Consider the following 25,291-nt stretch of genomic DNA (forward strand, 5'->3'; position numbering starts at 1 on the left):
GCATGGTTCATGGAGAGGTGCTTGACCTGTCGTAGGGTTAAGGCCGAGCACCAGCGTCCACATGGTAAGTTGCAGCCATTGGAGATTCCCGAGTGGAAGTGGGAGCAGGTTACCATGGATTTTATCACCAAATTACCAAGGACTGCTAGAGGTGTCGATGCAATTTGGGTGATCGTGGACAGGTTGACGAAGAGCGTTCACTTTCTTGCTATCAGTGAGAGCTCTTCTGTTGAGAGGCTGGCAGAGTTGTATGTGAGAGAGGTGGTATCGCGGCATGGAGTTCCGATCTCAATTGTTTCAGATCGAGATGTGCATTTTACTTCCAGATTTTGGAAGAAGTTTCACTAGGAGTTGGGTACGAGGCTACATTTCAGTACCGCATACCACCCACAAACGGACGGAAAGAGTGAGCGGACGATTCAGACGCTCGAGGATATGCTTCGGGCATCTGTATTGGATTTCAGAGGGAGTTGGGACACGTATTTTCCCTTGGCTGAGTTTTCCTATAACAACAGCCATCACTCGAGCATTAGTATGCCACCCTTTGAGCTGTTTTATGGGAGGAGGTGTCGAACCCCCATTTGTTGGGGTGAAGTAGGGCAACGTGTGATGGGTAGTACGGAGATAGTGCTTCGGACGACAGAGCAAATACAGCAGGTCAGACAAAGATTGTTGACCGCTCAAAGTCACCAGAAAAGTTATGCAGACAGGCGACGATCCGAGCTCGAGTTTCAGATCGGGGATTTTGTACTCCTGAAGGTGTCTCCTTGGAAAAGAGTGATTCGATTTAGGAAAAGGGGCAAGCTAGGGTCCCGGTATATTGGGTCGTTTAGAGCGATTGAGAGGGTAGGCAGAGTAGCATATCGATTGGAGCTACCTGCGGAGTTCAGCCAGATTCATAATACCTTCCACGTGTCTCAGTTGAGGAAGTGTATTGCCGACGAGTCGGAGGTAGTGCCACTGTAGGATATTCAGGTGGATGCGGGCCTGAATTACGTCGAGAGACCAATTGCGATTCGGGATCGGAAGATCAAGTTTCTGAGGAACAAGGAGGTGTCATTGGTGCAGGTTCAATGGCAACATCGGAAGTGGTCCGAGCTGACGTGGGAATCGGAGTCAGAGATGCGGGAGCAGCATCCGAAGTTCTTTTCGGTATAAGACTTCGAGGGCGAAGTCTGATTCTAGTGGGGGAGAATTGTAACATCCCGGAATTCAGGTTCAATCATTTAACCCTTCTTCTTTTCCAAGTGGTCATATTAGGTCCCTTTGTGATAAGTGCTAAGCTTGTGAGTACGCTGGGCGTACTAAGGATTACGCTGCACGTACTCGCGTGCTTATTTTGTACGCAGATTCATCCGGGTACGCTGGGTGTACCTAAGGTTAGGCCGGGCGTAACCGGCCCAGATTCAAAACCCTAGTATGACTTGAGGGCTATAAAAGGAATGAGATGGTCTTGTCCCTCAGCCACCATCTTACTGAAAGAAACCCTAAGAGAGTATTCCCTTCGTTTTTAGCTTGGGTGTGAGTGTTCTAAGCTTCAAAGTGCCATTTCAAGGTGGTGAAAAAAGAAGAGGAGGCCATTGTGGAAGCTAGAAGTTGGTGGACAAGTGTAGATCTGAGAACTATGAAGGTTGGAGCTTCTTCCTGAGGTAAAAAGTTCAGATCTTGCCTTGTTGTTTGTGTGATGTGCTTCTTGGACCAATTTCTAGGGTTTTTGGTCCTATGATGGAGACTTTATGAGCAAATAGTCTCCATTGGCCTAGATTTATCATATTCCGGGACTATATGATTTGTATGTTCATAAAAATGCAATCTTGGACGTGAATGTTGAGCCATGCATGAGATCTAGACTTTTGGAGGAGAAAGGAAAGGTGTTAGAAGGTGTGGGCAACCTTTATAGCCATGCAAAGGCTTAAAGGTTTCGACTTTATGGATTAAGAGGTATTAGAATGGCCATATATGGAATGTGGGATTATGTCTTAAATGTTTAAGACATTAAAATGAGGAAGTAAGAAATTGGGATTTACGATGTGCGTAATCCCAGTACGCGCCGCGTAGAGGGTCGCGTTCCCCGTTTCTGGAGTGCAAGGGTACGCCCCGCGTACTGCTTGTTGTTGACTTTTGTTGACTTTTAGGGTTTTGGTCAACATGTGGACTTTTGAGTCAGGGAGGGGTAAAATGGTCTTTTACCCTTCAGTGGGATTATAGAAAGGGGTGTAGCATAGCCTTGAGATTCGTTAATGATTCATAATGATTATTTTGTTGTGATTAGGCGAGGCTAGGTCGTCGTTTCGAGATTCAGAGATATCGAGCACGTGAGATTCTAGACATCATACGAGGTGAGTCTTATCACTATACTGTACCAGGAAAGGTACCTATGTGTGACCGAAAGGTCTGGTATGCTATGAGATATATGCAATGTATGCTATGAGTTGTCTATTTCGTATGCGCTATGTATGTGATATGTATGATATGTTTGATATGGGCCAGAAGGCATTATGATATGGGCCGGAAGGCATTATGATGTGGGCCGGAAGGTCAGGGAGTTATGGACCGGAAGGTCAACACGGGTAGGACTAAAAGGTTTACCGGGTTGGGACGGAAGTCCCCTGAGACACATGGACCGGAAGGTCGTGTGGAGTATGGCCTGGAAATGCGTATGTGTGTAAGTGGTATATTGGGGAGCTCACTAAGCTTCTTGCTTACAGTGTTTATGTGTAATGTGTTTCAGGTACTAGTGAGGACCGTAGGAAGGCGCCGGCATGACTCGTACACACATAGAGACGGATTTGGATATGATTGATCTTGGGATTGATATGTTTTGTATTATGACTATGTTACATTGGATTTTATGATTTGTCTTGAATGAGATTATGTTTTAAAGAAATGAAAAATTGTTTTGAAAATTTACGTTGTTACACATTAACACACCACTAATGTGGTTGATTTTCCGGTGAAGGCAAGACAAAAGCCCTCACCTCTTTTCTCCCTTGCATCCCGTCAACACCACAACAAAACACACACATGTTGTTGATTTCATTCACCCCCTCTCTACTGTCATGTTTTGCTGTCGGATCGGATATGAGAACAGCCAAGGAGGCTGCTGGAGCAGCATCTATCGCCACCGTAGATGGCAGCTACAACCACCAGATGCCGCCTCCACCTCCTCTTCTTAACGATTGGCCGCCACTAGCACCTCCTGTCACACCCCAAAACCACGAACGGTGGAAACGTTCAGGGGTGGAGGACATCATGTACAGTATCACAACAGTGCAATATAATAAACAAGCAACAACATCGTCCATTGCATTATAAGTAGAGTTTTAATACATGTGTGTTCTTTTATAATGTACAACAATAAAATGAATAATCAAAATAAGGCGAGTCTTGTCTGTGCTCCATCTTCTCAAAAACCTGACCATCGCACCTGTCTAACTGATGACCTGAGAATACAAGTTATTTTGAAAGAGAGTATCAGCTTTAAAGCTGGTGAATTCATAAGTAATTAAGTGTCGTTTTCTTGCTTATGAAAATCTATTATGAAGGCCATGTAAACCTTTAAATGAAAATGTTGATGTAAGTATGAAAAACCCTAGAAAATCCCTTATTTTCTATTAGTTTGAGATGTAGTCTTCTACCAAGACCCGAATGTTTTGTTATGATAATGTAGTCTTCTACCAAGAACCGAATGTTTTGTTATGTAAAATGATAGTTTTTCCTTTCTATTGACTAGTACTAAATGTGCTTAGTCTAACTCATCGTTTATGTGAATATATCACAAAATAAAGTAAGATAGGAAAAATATAATCATGTAAGTGTTATTATCTTGGGTTACCAGGACAAACACGACATCGCCAAAGCGAAAGATAGACCCTATGAACATCCGAAGAGTGTCCCATCATCCTCTGTAGCGGCAACAGGGTGGAGGGAGGGTTAGTCCCGATATCGATCTCCTAATACCGATCGTTAACCTAATGATCCTCCGAAGATTCACATCTCATCCACTATTGCAACAGTTGGACAGAGGGATGGTTAGTCCCGTCACTGACTACTAAATAAGTAACAACCTTAGACATCCGTAGACATTCATCGACCACTGGTGCTAATCAGTGGGGTTCGGAATGGTAAGTCCCGCCAAAATATCTCATTGAACCGGGATAGGAAAGATAGTTTATACAGAAAGTACTAATAAATCATCCTCGTAGTTCTAAGTACAAGTATCCAGGTAAGTAAATACAGGGAAATGCACCTATGTAGAAGTGTTCCTGTATGGTATTCATGTAAGTGTGTTCATGTAACAGGTAAGTATATGTAAACATATTCATGTATCATGTAATCCTAAGTAAGTGTACTCATGTATCATGTAAGGTATTGGTATAGACTCATGAATGAACTAACTCTTGTGTGATTCCTTGTAGTAGTAATAATGTTTGATATCTTCTAACTATCCCTATGATGGTTAAATGAAAGGTAATTGGTTGTTTACGTAGGTTTATGCACTCTTGCTACCCAAGAGTATTGGAAACTAAATGAAGGGTGAAAACTATAATCTCTAACATATATATGAACATATGCGCATAAGTATAGTTTGATTCAAGAAGGTAAAATAATGGTTTTGCAAGATATCTTGGAGTTTTGAACAATAATTAAGAATGACTTGATGTCATTTTAATAAACATTTCAAAACTAATACTTTTGTTATCAAGGTATTTTAAGATAGAAAACCACTTCATGTGTCACCTTTTGAAATATGTGAAATCTACTGAGTGAAAACACAGTTATAAAATACATAAGATTGATTTAATAACATACTGTTTTCTACTTGTATTCCCCCCCCCCCCCCCCCGCCGTTAAAAACGTTTAAAATCCTTTAAAACATTGATTAAGGGGTATGAACTCACCTTTAGTTGGTAGTTTAGATGAACTGGACGGTGTAGGATTGTTAGGCGTCAAGTGAGGACTTGTACACAAACTAAGATCCTAATGAACATATAATCACACATATATGCACTCAATTAGTCTTAAGTTACTAATTGATAAAGCTAAGACATCCTAGAACATATTAAACACTTTATATAAGTGTTATAAGCCCTAAGGGTTGCATCTAAGCTATTGTGGGACAAGGTACATGGGTTTAGGGTTCCAAAAGACCCCATATATGAGTTTACTCCTCATATACCAACACACATGGAGTTTACGGTTGTAAACTCTTGATTTTACGACCGTAAACTCCCAACCATGGGTGTATTGTGTGTCTTGAAGTTCCACATGACTCCTAGAATTACTCCAACTTGGTGGTTAAATTCTTGGAAGGGTTTAAGGCATAGAAACACTCCATTGATGAGTTTACGGCCCTAACGTCATTTCCCTTAGAGTTTGCGGCCGTAAACTCTTAAGTATGGGTGTTTTGATGCTTTCAAGTCTCTTGCACATGTGGTATAGGTTCTAGACTTTTATTCCAATCATATGAAGGCATTAGGCACACTTTGGTGCCCTTCTTTCATGTTTACGGCCCAAGAACCATGTCTTGGCCGTAAACTCACTTCGGAAGGTGATTTTGATGTGTTTTTGGTCCTTGATTTAAGTGGGAACAATTCCTAGGAAATGTCCAATGCTTTAGCTGCCTTAAAAGCACCCTTTTGTTTTTGGTCTCTCACTTGGAATTCCAATGGTTCTTTCTCTCGCTTACTTCCCAGTCAAGGGCCATCCCTTGCTGGGTCAAAGTCGAAAGGGTTCCTGAAGTTTACGGGGAGTTCCGAATGGACTATGATAGTAGGTCTGTAAGACCTAGAATTTGGCGAATTTTCCGTCAGTGACTATGGTGCCGACAGATTCCCAACGGTTTTGGATAATTTGACAGAGTACTCAAGAATTTCCACAACACTAAAAGTGTGTCTCAGGAAATTTGACTCTAAATTCCAAAACTCTTGTTCAGAGAACGTTGCGGAAAGTATCTCCGAGGGTAATGTTTCTATGGGTTCTTTCTTACTACGAGGGTAGATAAGTAGTCATTATATGGAGAAATGACGAACTGATCCCAGTAAGAAAGGCGTACTCTACTTATTCAGCTCATGAATACTATGGGCGTATTGGTCCTATCCGAGGGGTATCACTACGGACTCGAAGTGTCCACATCGAGTTCGGAGGGTAGTCTTTAGGACATCCTTCCCTAACACTCGAACTGGTGATATTCAGATCTCGGGTCCATTTCTGAAGAAATTCTTTCCCTGTGTTTGCCCAATCAATTCGTCTATGCGAGGTAGAGACAACGATTTCTAAAGGAAATCTTAATAAAGTCTCCGGTCGTCGAGGTACATAAAATGCACTCCATCGTCTTCGGTCGTCGAGGTACATAAAATGCACTCCGTCGACTTCTGGTAAGAATAAGACCGGATCTCTCAAGGGTGAGAAGCATGGTCTTCTAATTCTATTGTTGAGTAGTTCGCTGTGTTGTCTGGGATGTTCTTGTATCTTCCGTAGGTGTTTAGACTGTAAGGCGATCTGGTTATAAGAGTCATATTGGGTTCTAAGTTTGTTCCTATGCCAATGCAATTACTCGTACTCCTGGACAGTCTCCGTCCTGAAGTTCATATTAGAATTCATACGTGATTCAATGATCACAATTTCGTGTATACGAGTCGTATATAATTAAGACTGAAAAGGTAGTCGAATAACTGATTCTTCCTTAATCTCACAACCCATCGAGGGAAAAGAAGTTAAAGTGGAATCATCAATTCTAAACCTGTAGAACATTGATTATATATCACTCTCTTGTATACCTTCTTCAGTGATAGATCAACCGTATGAATCCTGGAATTGAACTTGACGTACTGCACGAGTAATACTGTGGGGATTCCTTCGGAAAGGAAAAGAACTATAAGGTACTCCTTGTATGAGTACTTCGGTGTTCTGATATAACGGCTTTGCTAAAAGACGATTTCTGAGAAAGAGATGTACTTATGAAGTTGGTATTGCGAGGATCAAATTTACTCGAGTCGTATGATAAAGTCGGAAACATATGGAAACTAAAGACATTAGATTTGAACATAAGGCGTTACAGACAAAACACAACAGTGCAACCATTAACAGAGTTACCGTACTTAGGATTTAGTACAAGACTATTGTTGCGAAACAAGGTATACTACAAACGACAAGTATACGCAGCACAAGAGTCCCTTAACGGACGGAATCTCGCAGAAGCTAAGACTCTGGTTGCACTAGTTTTAAACATGTTTTTGAACATACTAAATACTGACGATTTGGAGGGAACCTATACTATATTAGGGTCCTTAACCGCCTCTTTGCATTCTGAGGTCAAACTTCTCCGGATTTTCCATTGTCCTTCTTCGATGGACAATCCCTTTTTAAGTGTCCCATGACGCCACATAGATGGCATATCTGAGAGGTTTGGGCATTGGTGGTTGAAGAAATGTGTTGGATCTGGATCCTGCAGTAACTGGCAGTATGTCCATTCCTGTTGCACTTATAATAGTGTAACGGTCGGCAACTACCCCGATGATGAAAGCTACACTCATAGCATTTTGGTAGGTTTCCGGCATATTGTCTGGCTAGTGTAGGGACAATTAGGGCACCAGAAGGAATGGTAGTTGGAGGTGCTGATGTCGTGGCTGTGAAGGTTGTTACTGGTGGTTGTTTCCTGTTCGCCCTTCGAAGCGTCTTGTCCTTAGGTTTATTCCAAGACTTCCGTTTGTTACTTGGATTGGAATGATTGTTAAAAATCCCGCTAACACTTGCGTTGTTAGCGTTCAGGTGGGTCAGAATAGCTGACACGGCAGCCGAGGCTGCAGCTTGAAAGGTAGCTGCATCAATCTGAAGAGTTGGTGTTGGGTTGATGGGCTGATCGTTTTTCTTGGGTGACATGATTCTGTTACACCGAAAGAAAATGAATTTGTGAGCGAGAATGGTTGAACCTAGACGTAGTTCGATCGCTCATGAAAAGAATAGAAGTATGTTCTCTAAAGTTCGACCTACATCCCTATGATGCAGTCCTAGTACGGAATGGAAGTATGTTCACGAAGGTTTGACCTACATCCCTATGACGCAGTCCCAACAAAGATCGGAAGTAAGTTCATGAAATGGTCTCAACATGTTTGTTGTTTGAGCCGAGGTATTGTTGGTTGGTGAATAACATGATCCAACCATTACCAGAGACTTGGAGATGTCTCCGGAGTTAAATGGCTATAGTCCAATGACTTGACTAGAGCATGTTTCAAATAGACTCTAAAGAAAGTCTGATAAGAGTATTCGAATAAAGAACGACACAGAAGTTAACCGACTGTCAATATCTTTGATATTCATGACGTACAAGTTTGGGAAAATGACCTTGTAAAAAGGTCTTACATCATATCCAGAGAGGATAGTTCCTGACAGTATAAAGACCTAACTAAAGTACTTACAGTACAAGATAGTTTCATAGAAAATGCCACATCGGGCATAGACAAAAAGACGATTCCTTTCTAAAAAGGAAAAATAAAGTAAAGTATCTACTACTAGAGACGGTCATCCCTCTGGTGAACTCTCAGTTCAGCCAGTTGGCGTTCGACATCAAGTAGGTGCTTTTCGTACACTCTTTGGCGTACTCGAAGTTCTATGACTTCGGCTCGTGATTCAGCCAGTGCTTGCAGCAGGGTTTCATGGTCTCTCTCAGACCTCTCACAAGCATGTTCAAAGGCGACTGGTGCGAAGCATATGCATTTCTCCATTTGTATCAACTTCTATGATACGTTGTAGAGATGTCCTGCCCTGAATTTCGTTTCGGGCAACTCTTCGGATCAGAATTGGCATGATTCCGTCTGCTGAGCCCCCATTGCTCAGGTCATAGAAGATTTGGTCACCTTTAAATGGCATGGGCTGATCTTGTCCTTGGCTCTATGTTTCCAAACATTCCGCCTACTCAGGCGTCGGGCCATGAAAAGCCGAGCGAGGGTTAGGAATCGGAAAGGGAGCTTCCTGGGGTAGGTTCTCAACCTCGGGTTCGGAGATGGCATCGTCTGAAAGGTCTTCAGCATTTGATCACTCAGAGGGATTGGATGATCATTATCTGGTTCTTCCCCAAACCATCCAGCAATAACTGCGTTCGGAAGGAACAGGTTGTCGTAGGGATGGAATCCAGCCATGTTATCTACGCGAGAATTTGGGGTAAGAAAATAATTATTAGACGAACTATCTAGATAATTATTTAGGAAATCTTCATTATTTCCATCGCTATTTGTAAAGCGCATACCAGTTATATGTAATCAACACAGGATAGGCCTTCGAATAAGTGACCTCAACTCCAAATTCACAAGGAATAGGCGTAAAGCAAAAATTTCACCTATTCTAAGTCTATAACATCCAGGTTACATATAACTTTAGCATATCCACTTAGCAATTATCAACTTAGGAATGAAGATTCCATTTTAGTTCTCAAATATAAAGTACTTATAGTAACACAAAACACCCCTATGGTATTTTAGATTTAGGTTCTGTTATAATGTTCTCATTGTGGTAATGTTGGTAAGTTTTTAGACTTGTTTCCATATCACAACCATTCTTGGGCATGTGCTAATCACTCCTTGGAACAACATAGTTTATCAGGCTATACCACTCCGAAGACTGACCATACATCCCCGAGCTTACCTGTGATATTCAACAATCGTAATACTTTTGTTGTTGTCATTGTAACATTGATTTTAGTATGAATGCAGGCACATATACTTTGTTAAATATTTTATTATTTAAAAGTATATTCTCTTAGACAGAGTGTTTTAATCCCATGTATTTATAGTTAGTATATCTTTTATGGGTTGATACACTTAATTCACTATAAACAATGCTCTGATACCAATCTGTCACACCCCAAAACCACGAACGGCGGAAACGTTCAGGGGTGGAGGACATCATGTACAGTATCACAATAGTGCAATATAATAAACAAGCAACAACATCATCCATTGCATTATAAGTAGACTTTTAATACATGTGTGTTCTTTCATAATGTACAACAATAAAATGAATAATCAAAATAAGGCGAGTCTTGTCTGTGCTCCATCTTCTCAAAAGCCTGACCATTGCACCTGTCTAACTGATGACCTGAGAATACAAGTTATTTTGAAAGAGAGTATCAGCTTTAAAGCTGGTGAATTCATAAGTAATTAAGTTTCGTTGTCTTGCTTATGAAAATCTATTATGAAGGTCGTGTAAACCTTTAAATGAAAATGTTGATGTAAGTATGAAAAACCCTAGAAAATCCCTTATTTTCTATTAGTTTGAGATGTAGTCTTCTACCAAGACCCGAATGTTTTGTTATGATAATGTAGTCTTCTACCAAGACCCGAATGTTTTGTTATGTAAAATGATAGTTTTTCCTTTCTATTGACTAGTACTAAATGTGCTTAGTCTAACTCATCATTTATGTGAATATATCACAAAATAAAGTAAGATAGGAAAAATATAATCATGTAAGTGTTATTATCTTGGGTTACCAGGACAAACACGACATCGCCGAAGCAAAAGATAGACCCTATGAACATCCGAAGAGTGTCCCATCATCCTCTGTAGCGGCAGCAGGGTGGAGGGAGGGTTAGTCCCGATATCGATCTCCTAATACCGATCGTTAACCTAATGATCCTCCAAAGATTCACATCTCATCCACTGTTGCAACAGTTGGACAGAGGGATGGTTAGTCCCATCACTGACTACTAAATAAGTAACAACCTTAGACATCCGTAGACATTCATCGACCATTGGTGCTAATCAGTGGGGGTCGGAATGGTAAGTCCCGCCGAAATATCCCATTGAACCGGGATAGGAAAGATAATTTACACAGAAAGTACTAATAAATCATCCTCGTAGTTCTAAGTACAAGTATCCAGGTAAGTAAATACAGGGAAATGCACCTATGTAGAAGTGTTCCTGTATGGTATTCATGTAAGTGTGTTCATGTAACAGGTAAGTATATGTAAACATATTCATGTATCATGTAATCCTAAGTAAGTGTACTCATGTATCATGTAAGGTATTGTATAGACTCATGAATGAACTGACTCTTGTGTGATTCCTTGTAGTAGTAATAATGTTTGATATCTTCTAACTATCCCTATGATGGTTAACTGAAAGGTAATTGGTTGTTTACGTAGGTTTATGCACTCTTGCTACCTAAGAGTATTGGAAACTAAATGAAGGGTGAAAACTATAATCTCTAACATATATATGAACATATGCACATAAGTATAGTTTGATTCAAGAAGGTAAAATAATGGTTTTGCAAGATATCTAGGAGTTTTGAACAATAATTAAGAATGACTTGATGTCATTTTAATAAACATTTCAAAACTAATACTTTTGTTATCAAGGTATTTTAAGAAAGAAAACCACTTCATGTGTCACCTTTTGAAATATGTGAAATCTACTGAGTGAAAACATAGTTATAAAATACATAAGATTGATTTAATAACATATTGTTTTCTACTTGTATTCCCCCCCCCCCCCATTAAAACGTTTAAAATCCTTTAAAACATTGATTAAGGGGTATGAACTCACCTTTAGTTGATAGTTTAGATGAACTGGACGGTGTAGGATTGTTAGGCGTCAAGTGAGGACTTGTACAGACACTACGATCCTAATGAACATATAATCACACATATATGCACTCAATTAGTCTTAAGTTACTAATTGATAAAGCTAAGAATCCCTAGAACATATTAAACACTTTGTATAAGTGTTATAAGCCCTAAGGGTTGCATCTAAGCTATTGTGGGACAAGGTACATGGGTTTAGGGTTCCAAAGGACCCCATATATGAGTTTACTCCTCATATACCAACACACATGGAGTTTATGGTTGTAAACTCTTGAGTTTACGGCCGTAAACTCCCAACCATGGGTGTATTGTGTGTTTTGAAGTTCCAAATGACTCCTAGAATTATTCGAACTTGGTGGTTAAATTCTTGGAAGGGTTTGAGGCATAGAAACACTCCATTTAGGAGTTTACGGCCCTAATGCCATTTCCCTTAGAGTTTGCAGCCGTAAAATATTAAGTATGGGTGTTTTTGATGCTTTCAAGTCTCTTGCACATGTGGTATAGGTTCTAGACTTTTATTCCAAGCATATGAAGGCATTAGGCACACTTTGGTGCCCTTTTTTCATGTTTACTGTCACACCCCAAACCCGGAACGGTGGAAACATTCTTGGGTGGATGACGTCATGTCAAGTATCACAACACATGCATTATAGTAATCAAAGTACAACAAAACATTGCATTAATATTAATAGTTTTACACGGTTACATTAATACATCAATTCAAAGTAATACATGTAATAGAATAGGTACAACATGAGACTAGGCTATCTTCATCAACAGCTCCGAGATGTACCTGTCTAATGCTAACCTGAGAATACAAGTTATTTGAAAAGCGAGTATCAGCATTTTTACAAACGCTGGTGAGTTCATAAGTATTTAGTGACATTTCATTCAAATAACTTTATAAAGTAATAGTTTAAGTGTTTACAGTGTATTAGAGTTCTTTCCAGAAAATCCTATATTTTCTTTAATCAAAGCAGCCTTCTACCAAGACTGGTCAGTGTTATGTGGTAAAAAGTGGTTTTCCCTTAATTGCTATCATTATCAAAATACTGAATTTGATTATTAAAGAAAGCAAGAGACAACAGGGAAATAACATATGCCTCAGCAGTGAGGACTGCTGACTAAGGCAAAGGAATCATAGACTCCAGGAGAGTATCGAACGAACGACACGCCTGGTTCAGTCTAACAAATAAAGACACAGAACCCAGAAGGTACCAAATGAAAGGTACAACTGGTAAGGTCCAAAACAGTGAATACAGACCACAGACAATATCAGAGCCAGGTCTAAAACAGTGAACACAGTGAATATAGACCATAGACAATATAAAATGAAAGATATGTCTAGTAAGGTCTAAAACAGTGAATACAGTGAATACAGTGGATACTGTGAATACAGTGAATACAGACCCCAGACAGCATTAAATGAAAGATACATCTTGTAAGGTCAAAACAGTGTGACTCTGGAATTGAATTACCAGCATACAGTGTAAATTGCTGGCGAAATACCGTTACCTTAAAGCCAATGAATTATAAGGTAACCCGGGATACTCGTAACCATACTGACTAGAGTACCAGACGCCCTACAAGCGTCTAAAATGTGACATTTGTCACCCGTTGGCTTGGTAGGCCGGGACTGTAGCTAGCAGTCTGGGTGCGGGGTTGTCAATCACGTATAGATCTATACACACAATGTCCGCTCTCCCTACAGGAGACTCTGGTTACCAACTAGACTACGGAGAAGGCCGTGTCCTGAAGATGCATCCCAAATAGTGGATTGAGACTTCCAACTAGTGGGTTTCTAATGTAAGTGCCAAACTAGAGGTAGAGACTCTTAACTGAATTGACTTAAGTAAACCCGTATGTCTATGCTTGTGTACATAATATATAAGTAATGAATCAAACGACCTTCGGATGGACATCCGATCCCACCAGACCACATCTCAACGAAGAAAAGGAAATAGGCAGACAAGCCTTCCTAAGTCCTTCAATCATTATTTATATGCATATATACAAGCATAGACATACATCTAACTATACTTGAGTGTGTATTAAGTGAAATCATATCGTGAAGTATAAGTGTACAGTGTGGAATAATCGACTTGTGAAGTATAAGCGTACAGTGAAATATCCGAGTCGTGAAGTATAAGCGTATAGTAGAATATCCGAGTCGTGAAGTATAAGCGTACAAAGTGAGATAATTGAATCGTGAAGTATAAGTGTACCAAGTATAAGTGTATCACGAAATGGAAACGACAACTGGTGAAGTAAAAGCGTCTATCAAGTATAAGTGAAATAGAGACAATAATAGGTATAAACGCATCACAAAGTGAAGGCGTTATCGAGTAGGAGTTTAAAATACATGAAAGCGAAGCAGCAGTAACTAACAAGTAAAAGCATACGTCGTGAAAGTGAACTTTGATGAAAAACCTTTATACTCGGGAAAATCACAATTGGTATTCTTTTGTAAAAACGTGTTTAAAAACCTTTGAAAATCTTTCATAAATCAGTTTAGAATGAATTTAGACAAAACAGTATAAGTAAGAGTTTTGAAACAATTGAAAACCATTATAGTGTCCTACTCGGTAAAACAGTGTATAGTGGTAAAATCTTGTGCATGCGGGTTATCAATCACATGTGATTGATGTGATAACTGGCATGTTTAACTTGTATTCCCCCCTATAAAACATGTAAAAACATTTAAAAGGTTCATTCAGGGGTATGAACTCACCTGGTGTAAGTAGGTCCGACGAAGGTGCCGTTTGGGCGTTCGGTGTCACGCAAGGACTCGAACACACACAATGACCTATTTAACATATGATAACATATGTTCACATATAATTAGTATATTTAATACTAATTAAACAAATATACGCACTCAAAGGAGCGGAAAACACTTTAGATAAGTGTTTGGGTGTCCCGGGTAGCGTCTAAAGGTGTGTATGGCTTAGGAATGGAGTTTACTCTCCGAGAGTAAACCCTTAACACTTAGTTTACGGACCAGGGACTACTCCCCATGATTTTACGGCCGTAAACTCATGGTGAGGGTGTCCTAGGGTGTTTTAAGGCTTCTACTTGCTCATGGAATTATCCTAAGTCCAAAACCATAAAGTGTGAATGAGTTTAAGCATGAAATGGCCCCTTTGAGGAGTTTACGACCATAAGCAAGGGAGCTTATGGCCGTAAGCTCCTATACCCTCTTTCTTTTGGTGTTTTAAGGGCTTAAGTGGTAGTGGGTAAATTCCTAAGCATTTTTCCAAGTCAAATGGGGAGTTTAGGGCACCAAATAACCCCTTTGTGGGAGTTTATGGCCCAGGTACCCTTCCATGAGGGGTTACGGCCGTAAACTCCTTATGGAGTTGTTTTAATTGCATTTAAGGTCCCTAGCTTGTTGTTGGTCAATTCTAGAATTTAATCTAAGGCCATTGGTGTGTTTAAGGGCGTTTTTAACACACAAAAATGAGTTTACTCCCCATGAAGAGGAGTTTACGGCCCAAGCATGTTCTTGGGCAGTAAACTCTTGTTTACTCTTCCAAATGCTAGTTCAAGGTGTTCTAAGTCCGATTCCATAAGCCTACAAGTCATATCTAAACCTTAGGGACAATTTGGAGGGGTTTTGGGGCTTAAAAACCCCATTAATTGGTGTTCACGTCCCAAGAGTGTTCTTGGGCCATAAACTCATGATGTTGTCCCTATTTTATGTTTTAAACTTGAATTTGTACGCTAGATAAGTTATACAACGAGTTAGGATAGTTTACCTACTCGTTTGGGGCTCGAAACAGATGATTTTTGGCTCGAATTTAAGTTGTAGAGAGAGAGAGAGAGGGGAGAGTGTAAAAAGTCTCCAATGGACTCCACTCACCCTTATATAGGGGTTGGAGTTGGGGCTCAGTGGGATTCTACTCGATACTGTCGTTATACGGGGCTTTTGGTCGCACCCGATTTAGTGGTCATAAAAACTAACTTTTCCAACTAAATGGAAATGTGTATTTTGAGTTTTTATTTCTCTATCACGACTTAACGACATAAATAAATGAAACATTTATTTATTTGACGACCCCTTATTAACGGAATTTTTATAAACTGGAATATTCCGTTAACGGTAACGGGGAAATGTAACGGAACAACTTTGGTTGTCACATTTATGGCCCAAGAACCATGTCTTGGCCGTAAACTCACTTTGGAAGGTGATTTTGATGTGTTTTTGGTCCTTGATTTAAGTGGGAACAATTCCTAGTAAATGTCCAATGCTTTAGGTGCCTTAAAAGCACCCTTTTGTGCATGATTTTTGGAGTTTACGGCCTAAGATACTCTTGGGCCGTGAACTCCCAAACTTGGGTGATTCTTGCTCGATTCCATGTCCCTAATACAGTCATATACAAGTCCAAGGCAGTCGTATATCACGGGGGACAGTCTAGGCTCGGTTTCGGGAGTTTACCGCCCAAGAACACCTTGGGGAGTAAACTCCTAAATCTAATGATTTAGCTATCTAATCTATGTTATGAACACATTTAAAGCTTTCTAACACTACTAGAAAGAGTTACTCACGTTTTGGTATAAAAACTCGAAGATCTGTTGAGAGAGAAAATGGTTTTTCTCTAGTTGGAAATGCGAATAATGAATGAATTTGGTCCAGAATTCTATTTATAGTCCTGAGATATTTTTGGCAGAAAATATTTTTATTCCTGAAATGATTTCTCATATAACAGAGTGTCGGAATAACAGTGTTGCACAAAACCCTAGTACAACCACTCTCCTGATATCTCCTTAAGGGTAAATCCTGAAAAACTGCCAAACTTATACCCGAAGTCTGGAATTTCACTGAAACTGTTCTAACCTCTATTGGCTTGATATGGTTTGTTTAGAATGGAAATTTCGGGTTGTCACACCTCCCTTGCATAATTGCTGCATCCGGTCGGCATTAATAAATTTAGTCCAGGCTTATCAGTCAAAGGATCATCGAAAGGGGGATTCGCCGACATTAATACACCCAGATGCAGGTTTTAAGGCACAAATCTTCGCCACCCATTTTCTACACAACCTCCAACAAACACCTTTGATGGTGTTTTGTAACAAACACCCAGAATTCTATTTATAGTCCTGAGATATTTTTGGCAGAAAATATTTTTATTCCTGAAATGATTTCTCATATAACAGAGTGTCGGAATAACAGTGTTGCACAAAACCCTAGTGCAACCACTCTCCTGATATCTCCTTAAGGGTAAGTCCTGAAAAACTGCCAAACTTATACCCGAAGTCTGGAATTTCACTGAAACTGTTCTAACCTCTATTGGCTTGATATGGTTTGTTTAGAATGGAAATTTCGGGTTGTCACACCTCCCTTGCATAATTGCTGCATCCGGTCGGCATTAATAAATTTAGTCCAGGCTTATCAGTCAAAGGATCATCGAAAGGGGGATTCGCCGACATTAATACACCCAGATGCAGGTTTTAGGGTACAAATCTCCGCCACCCATTTTCTGCACAACCTCCGACGAACACCTTTGATCGTGTTTTGTAACAAACACCCATTTTAAAGGGAGAATGAGATGAGAGAGGGACAATAATAAGGTGAAAAAGATTAGAGAGGGAGTTTTGGGTGTCGGAAATACATATGCGCACTGGTGGCTGAGGAGGGGGTGGCTGAGATGAAATACATCGATGAAGGTGGAGTTACAATTCCCGAAGTGTTGGTACCACCATGGTGGTTGTCTTGTGATGTTTCTCTAGTAAGGGAAGAAGACGATAAATGGTTTTAGTGTGTGTGTGTGTGTGTGTGAGAGAGAGAGAGAGAGGGGTCCATATTTGAATTTAATAAAATATTAAATTAAATACCAAAAAGCCTAAAAAAGTATCAGAAGGACAATTTAGTATTTTCAGTTTTTCGAGAGACCAAAAACGCAACGAAATTAGCTCAAAATGACCACGAAACCAAATAAGTCGAGGTTTGGATTAAACCTCAGAAAAAATACATACCACAAGAACCATTTTTTTTTTTTTGCAAATTTGTCTATTTTTTTAAATGTTATGTTTAATTTAGAATTTATTAACATAACATGTTTAATAAATTTATATTTGGTTTTTATATTTATTTAAAAAACAAAAAAATAATAATGACATAGAAAATAAGGATAAGGGTGTTATAACATGTTATAATATATTGTTAATTTCTTCAATTTATATTATAACACCATGATAAAATGACATGTAAGGTGACACGTTTTAACGTCGTGTTATAGAATATTACTCACACCCACCAGCGTAACCTCAAATTAAGCTATGCCTACAAGATTGTTATCTCGGTGGGTGAGTTGGTTATCTTTGCTGCAAAGTGAGTTGGTAATGTGGTTCACATTTTGTAATCTCCTTCCTGTATTGTTTTTTTTTTTGCCTAGTCTTTTCCTTTTTTAAGCTTTGGCTTTTTAATATTATCCGGCCGATTCCAAAAAAAAAAAAAAAAAAAAAAAAAAAAAAAAAGCAAAATAATTTATTGTAATATAGAATATTTCATTTTCTTCCAAAAGTGACGTAAAAAATATGAAGCGTCGTGACGAGGGGAAAAGATGTACATGTGATTAATTTAAAAAGCTTAACATATAGTGGAGTAGTCAAGGCAGCCCTTAATTAAATTTGATTAATTTCTTAATTAACCTATGCAAATTAAAGCCTTTAAAATTCAAACTTTGAAGGTCAAATTGCCGTCTTTAATCACCACCGCATACATCAAAATAACTTTTTCTCCACCAAATTTACAACACCCTACCCTTACACTTCCTAAAATATAAATGCATCACTTCCTCAGCTTCTGTCTCACACTCAACTCTAGCTTTTCTCTCTCAAGTCTCACTTGTCTTTTGAGCTTGGAAACACAAAAAATCCTGATAAGGTGATAAGGGATTATGGATAGACTTACAAAATGCCCAGCAAACTATGTGCCTCTCACCCCTCTTACTTTTATCAAGAGAGCTGCCATAGTTTACACCAACCGGACCTCTGTTATCTACGCTGGAGTCCGCTTTACTTGGCGCCAAACCTACCAACGCTGCTGCCGTCTCGCGTCCTCCCTCCGATCCCTCAACATTGTCAAGAACGATGTTGTAAGTTGTCATCCTTCTTCTCTTGTAACGATCTTAAATTGTTTATAATCACAAGGTTTTACCAGATCGATCTTTGTTTAATATGGATTCTTGGACAGATATCAGTGTTGGCACCAAATGTACCTGCGTTATATGAGATGCATTTTGCAGTGCCGATGGCTGGAGCTGTACTTAACGCAATCAACACAAGGCTAGATGCCAAAAATATAGCCACTATTCTTCACCACTCCGAAGCGAAGGTCTTCTTTGTAGACTACCAGTACGTTCCGTTGGCTTCGGAGGCCCTCCGTTTGCTGGTGGCGGATTTAGAACACACGTCTGCAGCCAATTACGGAATGCCATTGGTGATCGTGATTGATGACATTCACAAACCCACGGGCGTCCGTCTTGGAAAGCTGGAGTACGAGCAACTAATCCACCATGGTGACCCCAGGTACTTCGGTGAAGAAGTCGAGAATGAATGGGACTCGATCGCGTTGAACTACACATCTGGGACGACTTCAGCACCAAAGGGGGTGGTTTATAGCCACCGTGGTGCTTTTTTGAGCACGATGAGTTTGATTCAAGGTTGGGAGATGAGTACTGAACCGGTTTACATGTGGTCGCTTCCCATGTTTCACTGCAATGGCTGGACTTTCACATGGGGGGTGGCTGCAAGAGGCGGAACCAACGTCTGCATACGCAACACCTCCGCCGGCGAAATGTACCAAGCTATCTCCCGGCACAAAGTTACACATATGTGCTGTGCACCTATAGTCTTTAACATTCTTCTCGAAGCAAAGCCTAATGAGCGTCGTGAAATAACCTCCAAGGTCAACATACTCACCGGAGGGGCGCCTCCGCCTCCTTCCCTCTTGGAGAAGATGGAGAATCTTGGATTCAATGTCATGCATGCCTACGGCCTTACGGAGGCCACCGGACCTGCACTCGTCTGTGAGTGGCAGACGAAGTGGAATCACCTTTCTCAAGACCACCAAGCGAAATTGAAGTCCCGTCAAGGTGTCGGGATTCTAACACTTTCCGACTTCGATGTGAAGATCAAGGAAACAATGGAGAGTGTTCCAAGCGACGGGAAGACAATGGGAGAGATCGTTCTCCGAGGAAGCAGCATCATGAAAGGGTACTTAAAAGACGAAAAGGAGACTGAGAAAGCTTTCCACAAAGGATGGTTTTTCACGGGGGACGTTGGGGTTATTCATCCCGATGGGTATCTAGAAATCAAAGACCGGTCAAAAGACGTGATCATTTCCGGTGGAGAAAACATTAGCAGCGTAGAACTCGAGTCTGTTCTATTCAAACACCCAAGCATACTTGAAGCTGCGGTTGTCGCAATGCCCCATCCAAGATGGGGAGAAAGCCCTTGCGCTTTTCTTGTCTTGAAAACGACAACAGAAAACGTAACAGAAGACGACATCTTAAAACACTGCCGGAAAAATATGCCGAAGTTTATGGTCCCAAAGAAGGTGGAATTCTTAAAAGAGTTGCCAAAAACAGGAACTGGTAAAATCCAAAAGGTGGAGCTTAGAAAAATTGCAGCCTCATTTGTGATTTCTACAAAAACAAACAAGTCGTCGATAAATAAAGTCCACAGGGATCAAACTTGGTACCATCAAGATGAAGAAAAAGTTCTTGCGATGTCTCGTCTTTAAATTCTAGTTTCACGTCAACAAAAAAAATTGACGGCATTAAGAACTATATAAATATTATTAAAAGATAGATTTCTATTTAGACATGCAATTTGGAAAATAAATTACAATGATGATTTTTTCTATTTTGTTTTTTTTTCCCGGTTTAAAAACATAAAAACATAAGATATTTAATTGTCGGTTGAAATTGGTAAAAGGGCCTACGTCAAAATTTTCATATATACAATCCAAGTATACAAACATTTATACAGCTTAAATATTTACCGATATATATATTTTTTAATATAATAATTATGTGGTTATTAAATTTGATATAATAATTCGTATATTAAATAAATATAATATATTGATTAATTTGAATTATATGATAATATATACATCTGTTAAAATCGCATAATCGCAATATTTTGAATGGCTTCTACCAGTGGGTTATTCATGAATAAAATTTAATATAATATATAGTTTTATGTTATTTATAGTTGTTATTGTTAAATTTTTTTTTTTAAATTTATTTGCTTAACGTTTTAATTTCTATCGTTGTAATTATTTAAAACATCAAACAATTTTTTTTTATTTTAAAGGTAACAATATAATCATTTATATAGAGTTATTTTTAACTATTATTATTGTAAGTTATTTTAAGCTGTTTATTTGAAAACTATTAACGATTATAAGACTATCTTTAGAAAATATCTTAGTTAAATTGATACTACAATTTAGTTTGTGCATTTAGCACTACAATTTTTCATTTTTAACTATTCACAAAATATTCTTTAAGCTTTTAAGTGGAACTGAAATTTATATTGAAGTTGACTTTGTAATGTTATATTTAAATTAACAATTTAAGTATTTTGTCAAACTGTTCAAAAGTTGTAGCTTTAAATTGAGAATGATTTACATAAATAAATTAACTATAATATGTTTAAAGTTAAAAGACAAAACTTTCTAAATAGAAGTAAAAATATTATTTTAATATTGAAATTTAGTTTTTTTATGATTACACTTTAGGTTTGATACTTATTTAACCTTATTAACCAACTTATAATCATTATTAGAAAGACACTAAAATTTATCACTTTTAACTATTTACAAAATATTCTTTAGATTGTTTAAGCTGAACTAAAATTTATATTTAAGTTTGATCTTGTAAGGTTATATTTAAAATAATAATTTAAGTGTTTTATACAAATTATTCAAAAGTTGTAGTTTTAAAATGATAATGATTTAAATACAACAACATATTAAACCTAATAAATTAAGTATAATATGTTAAATGTTAAAAACATAAGTTTATAAGTAGAAGAAAATATATTCTTTTAATATTGAAATTTAGTTTATATATGATTACACTTTAGGTTTTATATTTATTTAAGCTTATTAACCAACTTATAGTCATTATTAGAAAGAAATTGAAAAGTCATGGGAGTTTCAAATGAATGTGGTTAAAAGAAAAATGAATAGAAGTTTCAAATGCATGAAATTCAAGAAAAAATGCTAGCTTTATAAGTATATAATGATATATATATATATATATATATATATATATATATATATATATATATATATATATATATATATATATATATATATAGGGACGAGTTCAATAGAGAACCAATATGGGTGGAGGAACCAAAGAACCTATTAGACCGGAGGGTGTGGGAGGGACTCTTCCCTCACTTTTGGTGGGCCATACCCCTATTTCCCTCACCTAAAAGTTAAGGAATGAGTGGGAAGCCCTTCCCTCACTTTTTTTAATATATTTCAAACATATATTATACTCATTTTGTAGGGAATTAAAAACCATGAATTTTGATATGTTTTTTATATTTTTATAATAGGTATATAATATTATAAATATTAAAAAAGATAAAAAAAAAAAAAAAAAGAACTGGCCAATGAAAAGAGGAGAGAGAGTGCGGCACCCCCTCCCCCCACCTCTTTTCCCACACTCCATTCTCTCACCCACGGAGTGGTGTTCAAGAGGGGATGGAAACTTCCCTCACCCCACTCTGTCCGGCCTTAAGATGGTTGGATCAAAATATTAACAGCCATTGGATTTGAGATGTAAAAGTATGATAAACAATAGTGTGAAGCTGATTATAACCAAACACGTAACTTAAGGGGGCATTGTCGTCAAACTAAAACTTTTTAACTCTCATTGTTAATTAACGTCGTTAGTTCATCAGTTTCAATTCAGTGAAATCGATTTTACCCTCTCATTGAAAGCGATCTTTTACTCCACCGACGACATCGATTTCAAACGAATCTCCGACGACGATTCAGTCAATATCCACAGTGAATCTTCCCGAAAAGTTCGTCAAAATAAATCTAGAAGGTATATTTGACTGCTATTCACTTTCGATTATCTCATTTAATCCATTTTCAACATTATACTTTTTCGATTGATAAATTTCAAAACGACAAATCTAAACTATCTGTTACATTATGTATTCGATGAATTTGTTAATACACTAATTTATTAACAAAATCGTTTTAGACTGATTTCAAACCCTCGTCGGATGATGAACTTTTAATAATTTGTAAACATAACGAAAACCTAATGAATATCTATATTACAAACTGAAATTTCCTAAAACATTGTGAATCTAACTCGAATCTGAGTTTATTAAGTAAATCGAAACCCTAATTTCATGAACTTTTGAGAATTCGTATAATTACCAAAAACCTAATTATATAAATTTCTTCAAATCGACACAGAAATCATGAATATCTAAATTACAAACCGTAATTTCCTAAAAACTTTGTGAATCTAAGTGGTTTCTGAATTTATTCATTAAACAGAAAAACTAATTTCACATTTTGAATTCACAGTGTGCTTTGTGATTTACATTTTTTTCATCTTGTGAAATTCACATTGTGTATCTATGTTTAATTCATATTATATCTCTTATTGTGCTTCTCATTGTAAATTTATAAAAAGTTGCATTGGTAATGTTTTGATTCAAACTGAATTCACAATGTGAATAAATCATAACTTTCATACCATAAAACTGATGTTTGAATTAATTTGTTAATCAAAAACAGGAAATGAAGAAAAGATCAATGAAAAAAGGATAATAAGAAAAGAATGAAATTGACAAGAAGTCTAAAAGATGTTCTACCTTCAACTACAAGTGAAAAAATTGAAGATATTCAAGATAAAAAAAAAAAAAAAGTTAGAACATTTGCATTCAGATTAAAATAACTAATTATCTAATCATATACTACACACTTATTAAAAAAACTAATTCACAATGTGAATCTTGGATGTATATGTCACATTCAAACAGATTCACAATGTGAATCTCTTAAAAACATATTTTTTTTGCAAGTTGATCAACACTTTGTTTGTATTTAACTATGCACAATGTAAATGTAAAAACTCACCATGTGTATGTGTACATCATTTGGTGAAACTCAAACACTTTTGCTGTTAAATGCATAAATTCACAATGTCAATCTTGGATGTGTATGTCACATTCACACAGATTCACAATGTGAATCTCTTAAAAAAAATTTGTTTTTTTTTTTTGCAAGTTGATCAACACTTTTGTTTGTATTTCACTATGCTCAATGTAATTGTAAAAATTCACCATGTGTATGTGTACATCATTTGGTGAAAGTCAAACACTTTTGCTGTTAAATGCATAAATTCACAATGTGAATCTTGGATGTGTATATCACATTTACACAGATTCACAATGTGAATCTCTTAAAAAAATGTTTGCTTTTTTTTTGCAAGTTGATCAACACTTTTGTTTGTATTTCACTATGCTCAATGTAATTGTAAAAATTCACCATGTGTATGTGTACATCATTTGGTGAAACTCAAACACTTTTGCTGTTAAATGCATAAATTCACAATGTGAATCTTGGATGTGTATGTCACATTCACACAGATTCACAATGTGAATCTCTTAAAAAAAATGTTTGTTTTTTCTTTTGCAAGTTGATCAACACTTTTGTTTGTATTTGGCTATGCATAATGTAATTGTAAAATTACACCATGTGTATGTGTACATCATTTGGTGAAACTCAAATATTTTTGCTATTAAATGCATAAATTCACAATGTGAATCTTAGATGTGTATGTCACATTCACACAGATTCACAATGTGAATCTCTTAAAAAAATTGTTTTTTTTGCAAGTTGATTAACACTTTTGTTTGTATTTCACTATGCTCAATGTAATTGTAAAAATTCACCATGTGTATGTGTACATTATTTGGTGAAACTCAAACACTTTTGCTGTCAAATGCATAAATTCACAATGTGAATCTTGGATGTGTATGTCACATTAACACAGATTCACAATGTGAATCTGTTAAAAAATGTTTTTTTATTTTGCAAGTTGATCAAGCACAAAGTAATTGTAAAAATCCACAATGTGTATGTGTATATCGCTTGGTGAACCTCAAACTCTTTTGCTATTAAATGCATAAATTCACAATGTGAATCTTGGATGTGTATGTCACATTCAAACAGATTCACAATGTGAATCTCTTAAAAACATTTTTTTTGCAAGTTGATCAACACTTTTGTTTGTATTTCACTATGCTCAATGTAATTGTAAAAATTCACCATGTGTATGTGTACATCATTTGGTGAACCTCAAACTCTTTTGCTGTTAAATGCATAAATTCACAATGTGAATCTTGAATATAGCTCATAGCCTAACAGATTGACAATGTGAATTTCTAAAAAGTTTTTGCAATTTGATCATCACATGTTCAATTTTATATTGTTTGACATGTATTAATACTACTTATATTTTTGACATTCATATTAAAAATTTCACATTATGTAGTTGAAGGTTAAAAAAAATATATATACCAAAAACACAGCAAGGAGAATCGTGGTGGAAATAGTTAACAAGTTAAGAAAAAATGAAGATGAAAAGACTATTGAAGAAAATGTTGAAAAAGAAAAAAGTTTAGAAGCTCATGAGATTCAAAAAAAGCAAACAAAA

At 37.4% G+C, this 25,291-nt stretch overlaps 1 protein-coding gene across 1 annotated transcript; it reads left to right on the forward strand.

Annotated features, from left to right (window-relative positions):
- The first annotated feature begins 18,321 nt into the window (after positions 1-18,321).
- On the forward strand, positions 18,322-20,447 carry LOC145097069 (trans-cinnamate:CoA ligase, peroxisomal-like). Its single transcript, XM_079034560.1, has 2 exons — positions 18,322-18,676; positions 18,775-20,447. The coding sequence occupies exons 1-2, from the start codon at positions 18,479-18,481 to the stop codon at positions 20,323-20,325; spliced, it is 1,749 nt and encodes a 582-aa protein (XP_078890686.1). The 5' UTR covers positions 18,322-18,478; the 3' UTR covers positions 20,326-20,447.
- Positions 20,448-25,291: the final 4,844 nt, after the last annotated feature.

Source organism: Lactuca serriola, chromosome 4 (genome assembly GCF_051521515.1).
Source record: "Lactuca serriola cultivar US96UC23 chromosome 4, Lser_US96UC23_V15, whole genome shotgun sequence".
Classification (NCBI taxonomy): domain Eukaryota; kingdom Viridiplantae; phylum Streptophyta; class Magnoliopsida; order Asterales; family Asteraceae; genus Lactuca; species Lactuca serriola.

Coding starts and splice junctions, on each gene's coding strand:
- LOC145097069 (XM_079034560.1), top strand. CDS start 18,479: ATGGATAGACTTACAAAATGCCCAGCAAACTATGTGCCTCTCACCCCT. Junction 18,677..18,774: donor ACATTGTCAAGAACGATGTT/GTAAGTTGTCAT, acceptor ATTCTTGGACAG/ATATCAGTGTTGGCACCAAA.